The sequence below is a fragment of the Electrona antarctica genome (genome assembly GCF_951216825.1).
Source record: "Electrona antarctica genome assembly, contig: scaffold_86, whole genome shotgun sequence".
Classification (NCBI taxonomy): domain Eukaryota; kingdom Metazoa; phylum Chordata; class Actinopteri; order Myctophiformes; family Myctophidae; genus Electrona; species Electrona antarctica.
The window spans coordinates 294,333-304,332 of NW_027637549.1; the positions used below are offsets into that span (position 1 = coordinate 294,333).

A 10,000-nucleotide genomic window follows, 5' to 3' on the forward strand; every position below is an offset into this window, starting at 1 on the left:
TGGAGCGTTGTCCAGGGTGTTTTAGAGAAGGGAGAAGAGTCTGGGACGTGTGGAGCGTTGTCCAGGGTGTTTTAGAGAAGGGAGAAGAGTCTGGGACATGTGGAGTGTTGTCCAGGGTGTTTTAGAGAAGGGAGAAGAGTCTGGGACGTGTGGAGCGTTGTCCAGGGTGTTTTAGAGAAGGGAGAAGAGTCTGGGACGTGTGGAGCGTTGTCCAGGGTGTTTTAGAGAAGGGAGAAGAGTCTGGGACGTGTGGAGCGTTGTCCAGGCTGTTTTAGAGAAGGGAGAAGAGTCTGGGACATGTGGAGCGTTGTCCAGGGTGTTTTAGAGAAGGGAGAAGAGTCTGGGATGTGTGGAGCGTTGTCCAGGGTGTTTTAGAGAAAGGAGAAGAGTCTGGGGACGTGTGGAGCGTTGTCCTGGGTGTTTTAGAAAAGGGAGAAGAGTCTGGGACGTGTGGAGCGTTGTCCAGGGTGTTTTAGAGAAGGGAGAAGAGTCTGGGATGTGTGGAGCGTTGTCCAGGGTGTTTTAGAGAAAGGAGAAGAGTCTGGGGACGTGTGGAGCGTTGTCCGGGGTGTTTTAGAGAAGGGAGAAGAGTCTGGGACATGTGGAGCGTTGTCCAGGGTGTTTTAGAGAAGGGAGAAGAGTCTGGGATGTGTGGAGTACGTGTGGAGCGTTGTCCGGGGTGTTTTAGAGAAGAGAGAAGAGTCTGGGACGTGTGGAGTGTTGTCTAGGGTGTTTTAGAGAACGGAGAAGAGTCTGGGACGTGTGGAGCGTTGTCCAGGGTGTTTTAGAGAAGGGAGAAGAGTCTGGGACGTGTGGAGCGTTGTCCAGGGTGTTTTAGAGAAGGGAGAAGAGTCTGGGACGTGTGGAGCGCTGTCCAGGGTGTTTTAGAGAAGGGAGAAGAGTCTGGGACGTGTGGAGCGTTGTCCAGGGTGTTTTAGAGAAGGGAGAAGAGTCTGGGACGTGTGGAGCGTTGTCCAGGGTGTTTTAGAGAAGGGAGAAGAGTCTGGGACGTGTGGAGCGTTGTCCAGGGTGTTTTAGAGAAGGGAGAAGAGTCTGGGACGTGTGGAGCGTTGTCCAGGGTGTTTTAGAGAAGGGAGAAGAGCATTGCCCAGGGTGTCCATGTCATGTGACCCAACATGTGACCATGTCATGTGACCCAACATGTGACCCAATAGAAGCGTGTCCAGGAGAACATGTGACCATGCAGTGTGTGGTGGAGAAAGTACTTCCATGTATTACTTCAGTAAAAGTACCGATACTGTCATGTACAAATACTGCCATGTACAAATAATCTGTTTAAACAAGTAAAAGTCTGGCATTTAAAAGTAGGTCAAAAGGCACCAAAATGTACTTAAAGTAGCAAAAGTACAAAGATAATACTATAAGATAGTAGATAATGTGATAAAGATAATGTGCCAATTCACGTTTTCAAATGTATGCAAAGCATTCGGAAAATAGCCGATCTACAAGCTCACAATGCGTCGCATTGGCGGCGCATTGTGAGCTTGTCGATCTGCTATTTTCAAATGGTCGAAATGCATATAGGGCTGAGGTGGTTAATGTATGTTTGTAATAATGATCCAAAACTGAAGTCACTGAAGTTTTCAAATAAATGTAGTAAAACAATAAACAATAATAAAACAATATTTGCCTCTGAGATGTAGTGGAGTAGAAGTAAAAGTACTGGAAATTGGAAATACTCAAAATTGTACTTAAGTACAGGTTACTTAAGTACGTGTACTTAGTTACTTAGTTTACACCACTGCATGTGTCATGAGTTCTGTACGATGTCACAAATATTACACGCACATGCACACCCACAAGCACGCTCACACACACACACGCCCGCGCGCGCGTGCTCACGCACGCACGCACGCACAAGCACACGCGCCTGACTGCAGTTCTTATGATTCGCTCTGTCTGTGTGTGTGTGTGTGTGTGTGTGTGTGTGTGTGTGTGTGTGTGTGTGTGTGTGTGTGTGTGTGTGTGTGTGTGTGTGTGTGTGTGTGTGTGTGTGTGTGTGTGTGTGTGTGTGTGTGTGTGTGTGTCACAGAAGGCATTTTAGGACTTGGTCATGCAAACATTTTCAGTCGTGAGATTTTTATTTTTGAGATTTACTTTTTGTAGTTCCAGGGGGGGGGGGGGGTCCCTGGAACTACATATTCCAGGGGGGGGGGGGGTCCCTGGAACTACATATTCTCAGATGGGGGTCGGCGGCCAATTACATATAATTATGGGGGGTCCTTGACGTGAAATATTGAGAACCACTGATATAGAAACTGTCAGGATTTAGAACAGGGGTTCTCAACCCGTGGGTCGCGACCCCTCGGGGGGTCGCCAAATTATTTTAGGGGGTCCCCAAATTATAAAAAAAAAGAATGATTTTTTTTTTTCACGATTTTTCAAAAATAGCAGACCTACAAGCTCGTAGCGCGCCACTCGGTGGCGCGCTACGAGCTTGTAGGTCTGCTATTTTTAAATAGCTAAATTATAACAATGCTTAAAACACCAAAAGGGGTTCCCGCCCAAAATGGTTTAAGGTTATTGTAGCAGTCAATTTATATTGGGGGTCGGGAGGGGGCGGGGCTGGGGTCCCGAGACGTTGCCAAGGCATTTTCGGGGGTCCCCGGCCAAAAACGTTGAGAACCCCTGATTTAGAAGACATTTTGTAGAATCGTCCTCAGGTCAAAATGGGTTAACCCTTCCCTGCTCTGTGGTTCTTCATACTAGCCCTTACCCGTTGTGAGATATTGCCCCCCCCCCCCCCCCCCCGTGGGGGGGTACTGCGCCCTGGGTGCATTTTGCATTTTTAATTCACTAATAAATTAATTATTAATCTATAATTTGTTAAATTGAACAAAGGGCTTCGTTAAGACCTCCATATTATTATGGTCAATGCCTGTGTGAAAAGTGGGAGTGATTGGTGCAGGCAGTGAGGAGATACGGCAGTGTTTCTGACACACATTCAGACATTTGGTTAATTATAGTATGATGATGATGATGATGATGATTAACCCCTTCCTTCCCTGCTGTGGTCCTCCAGGCCAGCAGAGAGCGTAACTACCACATCTTCTACCAGCTGTGTGGCTCCGCCCACCTCCCAGAGTTCAAGACCCTGCGCTTGGGTAGGTGACCTCTGACCCCATGACCTCTGTCTGGTGACCCCATGACACCTGGCTGATAGAGGGGGGAAAATGCAAAATATATACAGTAAAAATATACATATATTTTTAATTGGGGCTTAAATGTTATACTATACCTTTTAAGGTTGTTTTCCGTTTGTCCAGATGGTGGCGCCGAGTACTTCCTGTGCACCAACCAGGGCCAGAGCTGTACCATCGAGGGAGTGGACGACGCCAAGCACCTTCTGGACACCAGGACGGCTCTGACGCGGTTAGGTAGGTTCCTATTGGTGGAGAGGACGGCTCTGACACTGTTAAGTACGCTCTGATTGGTGGAGAGGACCGCCCTGTCACTGTTAGGTAGGTTCCTATTGGTCCATCTGTCACTGTTAGGTAGGTTCCTATTGGTGGAGAGGACGGCTCTGACACTGTTAGGTAGGTTCCTATTGGTGGAGAGGACCGCCTGTCACTGTTAGGTAGGTTCCTATTGGTGGAGAGGAGCGCTTCTTTCAGGTATCAGTGAAGGAGACCAGTTCCATTACATTGTGTCTAGGTATCAGTGAAGGAGACCAGTTCCATTACATTGTGTCTAGGTATCAGTGAAGGAGGCCAGTTCCATTACATTGTGTCTAGGTATCAGTGAAGGAGACCAGTTCCATTACATTGTGTTGTGTCTAGGTATCAGTGAAGGAGACCAGTTCCATTACATTGTGTCTAGTCTAGGTATCAGTGAAGGAGACCAGTTCCATTACATTGTGTCTAGGTATCAGTGAAGGAGACCAGTTCCATTACATTGTGTTGTATCCTAGGTATCAGTGAAGGAGACCAGTTCCATTACATTGTGTTGTATCCTAGGTATCAGTGAAGGAGACCAGTTCCATTACATTGTGTCTAGGTATCAGTGAAGGAGACCAGTTCCATTACATTGTGTCTAGGTATCAGTGAAGGAGACCAGTTCCATTACATTGTGTCTAGGTATCAGTGAAGGAGACCAGTTCCATTACATTGTGTCTAGGTATCAGTGAAGGAGACCAGTTCCATTACATTGTGTTGTATCCTAGGTATCAGTGAAGGAGGCCAGTTCCATTACATTGTGTCTAGTCTAGGTATCAGTGAAGGAGGCCAGTTCCATTACATTGTGTCTAGGTATCAGTGAAGGAGACCAGTTCCATTACATTGTGTCTAGGTATCAGTGAAGGACACCAGTTCCATTACATTGTGTTGTGTCCTAGGTATCAGTGAAGGAGACCAGTTACATTACATTGTGTCTAGGTATCAGTGAAGGAGACCAGTTCCATTAAATTGTGTCTAGGTATCAGTGAAGGAGACCAGTTCCATTACATTGTGTTGTATCCTAGGTATCAGTGAAGGAGGTCAGTTCCATTACATTGTGTTGTGTCCTAGGTATCAGTGAAGGAGACCAGTTCCATTACATTGTGTTGTATCCTAGGTATCAGTGAAGGAGACCAGTTCCATTACATTGTGTTGTGTCTAGGTATCAGTGAAGGAGACCAGTTTCATTACATTGTGTCTAGTCTAGGTATCAGTGAAGGAGACCAGTTCCATTACATTGTGTTGTATCCTAGGTATCAGTGAAGGAGACCAGTTCCATTACATTGTGTCTAGGTATCAGTGAAGGAGACCAGTTCCATTACATTGTGTCTAGGTATCAGTGAAGGAGACCAGTTCCATTACATTGTGTTGTGTCTAGGTATCAGTGAAGGAGACCAGTTCCATTACATTGTGTTGTATCCTAGGTATCAGTGAAGGAGACCAGTTCCATTACATTGTGTCTAGGTATCAGTGAAGGAGACCAGTTCCATTACATTGTGTCTAGGTATCAGTGAAGGAGACCAGTTCCATTACATTGTGTCTAGTCTAGGTATCAGTGAAGGAGACCAGTTCCATTACATTGTGTTGTGTCTAGGTATCAGTGAAGGAGACCAGTTCCATTACATTGTGTCTAGTCTAGGTATCAGTGAAGGAGACCAGTTCCATTACATTGTGTTGTGTCTAGGTATCAGTGAAGGAGACCAGTTCCATTACATTGTGTTGTATCCTAGGTATCAGTGAAGGAGACCAGTTCCATTACATTGTGTCTAGGTATCAGTGAAGGAGACCAGTTCCATTACATTGTGTCTAGTCTAGGTATCAGTGAAGGAGACCAGTTCCATTACATTGTGTTGTGTCCTAGGTATCAGTGAAGGAGACCAGATGGCTGTGTTCCAGATCCTAGCATCCATCCTTCACCTGAGCAACGTGGAAGTGAAGGAGACGTCGGCTGACAGCAGCACCATCTCTGTGAGTTAAACGCGTCACCGTCAGGGTTGTTTTCGTCGACTAAAACTAAGACGAAAAACCTTTTTTCGCTAAATGGAAACTAAATGAAAACTAAGCTATGATGACTAAAACTAGGACTAAATATACTGACGATTTTGTCAACAAATAAAAACTAGACTAAAATGTTAGGAAGGGACTAGTGGACAAGAGATCCAGTATAAGTCATGTTACACTTGGTTGCATGCTGAAAATAGCAGATCTACAAGCTCACAACGCATGCAGCGCGACGCGTTGTGAGCTTGTAGATCTGCTATTTTGGACTATCACCATGTGTTGTTGTAATCCCTCTGGATTAAGAGCGTGTGATAAACGACTACCCCCCTCCCAGGCGGGTGACCCCCACCTCGGGGTGTTCTGTGACCTGGTGGGCGTGGCCGTGGCGGACATGTCCCATTGGCTGTGCCACAGGAAGCTGGCGACGGCGGCGGAGACCTACGTGAAGCCGGTGTCGCGCGGCGACGCGGTTCGAGGCCGCGACGCCCTGGCCAAGGCTCTGTACAGCAGACTGTTCACCGAGCTGGTGGTACGGGTCAACACCGCTCTGATGGCCTCGGCCAAGACCTGCTCCTTCATAGGAATACTGGACATCTACGGGTTAGTATTACTGCTACTATTACTACTACTACTACTACTAGTATTACTACTACTACTACTAGTAGTATTACTACTACTACTACTAGTATTACTACTACTACTACTACTAGTATTACTACTACTACTACTACTACTAGTATTACTACTACTACTACTACTAGTATTACTACTACTACTACTACTAGTATTACTACTAGCGGTGCCACCACACCAAAGGGATATATATCCAAAGGAGCCACAGACACCAGAGGTGAACGGTAACACAAACATTTACTGAGAATCAACAGGGGGAATGACGGTACAGAGAGATCCGGTCACCTGGAGCTCAGGAGCCTATATGCATGTTCCCACACCGACACTGTTGCCATGACACTAATAAGCCCCACAGACCCCTGTTTGAAAATATATGCCAGGGACCACCATAAGTCTTAAGAGAAGACTTTCATTTACAGGACCCCCAGTTTGACATGTATTAGACATTAATTAGATCCCCTATTTAATTGCATTTTCTGGGACCAAATGGACCTCCATTTGCACACTCTCTGAGTTACAGACCCATAAGGGTCCATTTGGGTCCTAACTATCATTTAGCTGGGGACCCCCTAGGGAACTCCCTGAAGGACCCCCTAGGGGACTCCCTGAAGGAACCCCTAGGGGACTCCCTGAAGGACCCCCTAGGGGACTCCCTGAAGGACCCCCTAGGGGACTCCCTGAAGGAACCCCTAGGGAACTCCCTGAAGGACCCCCTAGGGGACTCCCTGAAGGAACCCCTAGGGGACTCCCTGAAGGACCCCCTAGGGGACTCCCTGAAGGAACCCCTAGGGGACTCCCTGAAGGACCCCCTAGGGGACTCCCTGAAGGAACCCCTAGGGGACTCCCTGAAGGACCCCCTAGGGGACTCCCTGAAGGAACCCCTAGGGGACTCCCTGAAGGAACCCCTAGGGGACTCCCTGAAGGACCCCCTAGGGGACTCCCTGAAGGACCCCCTAGGGAACTCCCTGAAGGACCCCCTAGGGGTCCCCGGACCCCACTTTGGGAACCCCTGGGTTAGAGTGTCCGCCCTGAGACTGGGAGGTCGGGTTCGATCCCCGGCCGGGTCGTACCAAAGACCTACTAAATCAACTGTAGATTTGGTCGACTAAAATCTTATGATATCTAGTCAAAAAATCTTATGATATTTAGTCAAAAAATCGTATGATATTTAGTCAAATGCAACTATACTAACACTACAACATTCCAGGTGACTAAAATTTAACAAAAACTAAATGACTGTGACTAAAACTAAATGACTGTGACTAAAACTAAAATCTAAAGTTGCTGTCGAAACCAACACTGCCTCAAGTTTACAATATTTATATTTATTTGTATTTTTTTCTCCTCAGGTTTGAAACGTTTGACATCAACAGTTTTGAGCAGTTCTGCATCAACTACGCCAACGAGAAACTACAGCAGCAGTTCAACCTGGTAGTTAGATTACTATTACTATTTATATTACTATTACACTACGAGAAACTAGCAGCAGTTCAACCTGGTAGTTTGATTACTATTACTATTTATATTACTATTACTATTACTATTTATATTACTATTACTATTACTATTTATATTACTATTACTATTTATATTACTATTACACAACGATAAACTACAGCAGCAGTTCAACCTGGTAGTTAGATTACTATTACTATTTATATTACTATTTATATTACTATTAAACTACGATAAACTACAGCAGCAGTTCAACCTGGTAGTTATGCTTTATTTATTTCAGACCCAGAGATCCATAATTATCACAGAACAGAACAATACATATAGAACAGAACAAGACATATAGAACAGTACAAATCACACCAAGTACAGTACAACAAAAATACATGAAAATCACACCCGTGTGAAGTGAGGGGCGCTAATATATTCAAGTCTAACTCGTGTTGATTAGGTGATGTAATGGTGATGTAAAACAAACGGTGCAAACACAAACATTAAACACCATTAACAATACAGAGAATATATGACGTAATGAGGGACATTATGATGTAAATGTTCCCTTCATTGTCAATGGCGTTTACTAAACAAACATTGAACAAAAGACAAACATTAAACCTGTATATAGGAGGGGCCGGAGCCCCTCAAAAACACAGTTTTTCAATGTCTCACATGCAGACAAGTCCAGTCTGGAAAGTGACTGATGTTAGTCTGCTCAAACGTTACTCTTTGACCTGTTTTTTACTAACACTAACTTTACAAAGATGTTTCAGAACATCTGGATGAACCTGTGTAGTTTATGGCTGTTCCAACAGTAGAGATGAACCTGTGTAGTTTATGGCTGCTCCAACAGTAGAGATGAACCTGTGTAGTTTATGGCCGCTCCAACAGTAGAGATGAACCTGTGTAGTTTATGGCCGCTCCAACAGTAGAGATGAACCTGTGTAGTTTATGGCTGTTCCAACAGTAGAGATTAACCTGTGTAGTTTATGACTGCTCCAACAGTAGAGATGAACCTGTGTAGTTTATGGATGCTCCAACAGTAGAGATGAACCTGTGTAGTTTATGACTGCTCCAACAGTAGAGATGAACCTGTGTAGTTTATGGCTGCTCCAATAGTAGAGATGAACCTGTGTAGTTTATGGCTGCTCCAACAGTAGAGATGAACCTGTGTAGTTTATGGATGCTCCAACAGTAGAGATGAACCTGTGTAGTTTATGGCTGCTCCAATAGTAGAGATGAACCTGTGTAGTTTATGGCTGCTCCAACAGTAGAGATGAACCTGTGTAGTTTATGGCTGCTCCAATAGTAGAGATGAACCTGTGTAGTTTATGGCTGCTCCAATAGTAGAGATGAACCTGTGTAGTTTATGGCTGCTCCAATAGTAGAGATGAACCTGTGTAGTTTATGGCTGCTCCAACAGTAGAGATGAACCTGTGTAGTTTATGGCTGCTCCAACAGTAGAGATGAACCTGTGTAGTTTATGGCTGCTCCAACAGTAGAGATGAACCTGTGTAGTTTATGGCTGCTCCAACAGTAGAGATGAACCTGTGTAGTTTATGGATGCTCCAACAGTAGAGATGAACCTGTGTAGTTTATGGCTGCTCCAACAGTAGAGATGAACCTGTGTAGTTTATGGCCGCTCCAACAGTAGAGATGAACCTGTGTAGTTTATGGATGCTCCAACAGTAGAGATGAACCTGTGTAGTTTATGGATGCTCCAACAGTAGAGATGAACCTGTGTAGTTTATGGCTGCTCCAATAGTAGAGATGAACCTGTGTAGTTTATGGATGCTCCAACAGTAGAGATGAACCTGTGTAGTTTATGGATGCTCCAACAGTAGAGATGAACCTGTGTAGTTTATGGCTGCTCCAATAGTAGAGATGAACCTGTGTAGTTTAGGGATGCTCCAACAGTAGAGATGAACCTGTGTAGTTTATGGATGCTCCAACAGTAGAGATGAACCTGTGTAGTTTATGGATGCTCCAACAGTAGAGATGAACCTGTGTAGTTTATGGCTGCTCCAACAGTAGAGATGAACCTGTGTAGTTTATGGCTGTTCCAACAGTAGAGATGAACCTGTGTAGTTTATGGCTGCTCCAACAGTAGAGATGAACCTGTGTAGTTTATGGCTGCTCCAAAGGTAGAGATGAACCTGTGTAGTTTATGGCTACTCCAACAGTAGAGATGAACCTGTGTAGTTTATGGCTGCTCCAACAGTAGAGATGAACCTGTGTAGTTTATGGCCGCTTTATGGCCGCTCCGACATGTTGTGAGCTTGTAGATCGGCTATTTTCAGCATGCAACCGAGTGTAAAATGACTTACTGGGACGAATCCTCAGTGATGTATCCCAAGGTCAACAGGGTTTCGGGTCTCGCGAACATCATACCCCTCACTCAGGCTACCCAGCCGGGGTGATCAAGTCCCGACTTACGTCCCAGTAGCTACCCTCGATCA

The 10,000-nt window shown here is 45.2% G+C and overlaps 1 protein-coding gene across 1 annotated transcript in view; it reads left to right on the forward strand.

The window, feature by feature from the left end:
• LOC306918843 (unconventional myosin-Va-like) overlaps positions 1-10,000 on the forward strand; it is a 111,555-nt gene that overhangs the window by 38,133 nt on the left and 63,422 nt on the right. The window contains exons 7-11 of the mRNA XM_079531697.1: positions 3,044-3,125; positions 3,288-3,398; positions 5,317-5,423; positions 5,791-6,056; positions 7,439-7,520. Of these exons, the coding sequence (XP_079387823.1) occupies positions 3,044-3,125; positions 3,288-3,398; positions 5,317-5,423; positions 5,791-6,056; positions 7,439-7,520 (648 nt within the window). The remainder of the gene's footprint in view (positions 1-3,043; positions 3,126-3,287; positions 3,399-5,316; positions 5,424-5,790; positions 6,057-7,438; positions 7,521-10,000) is intronic.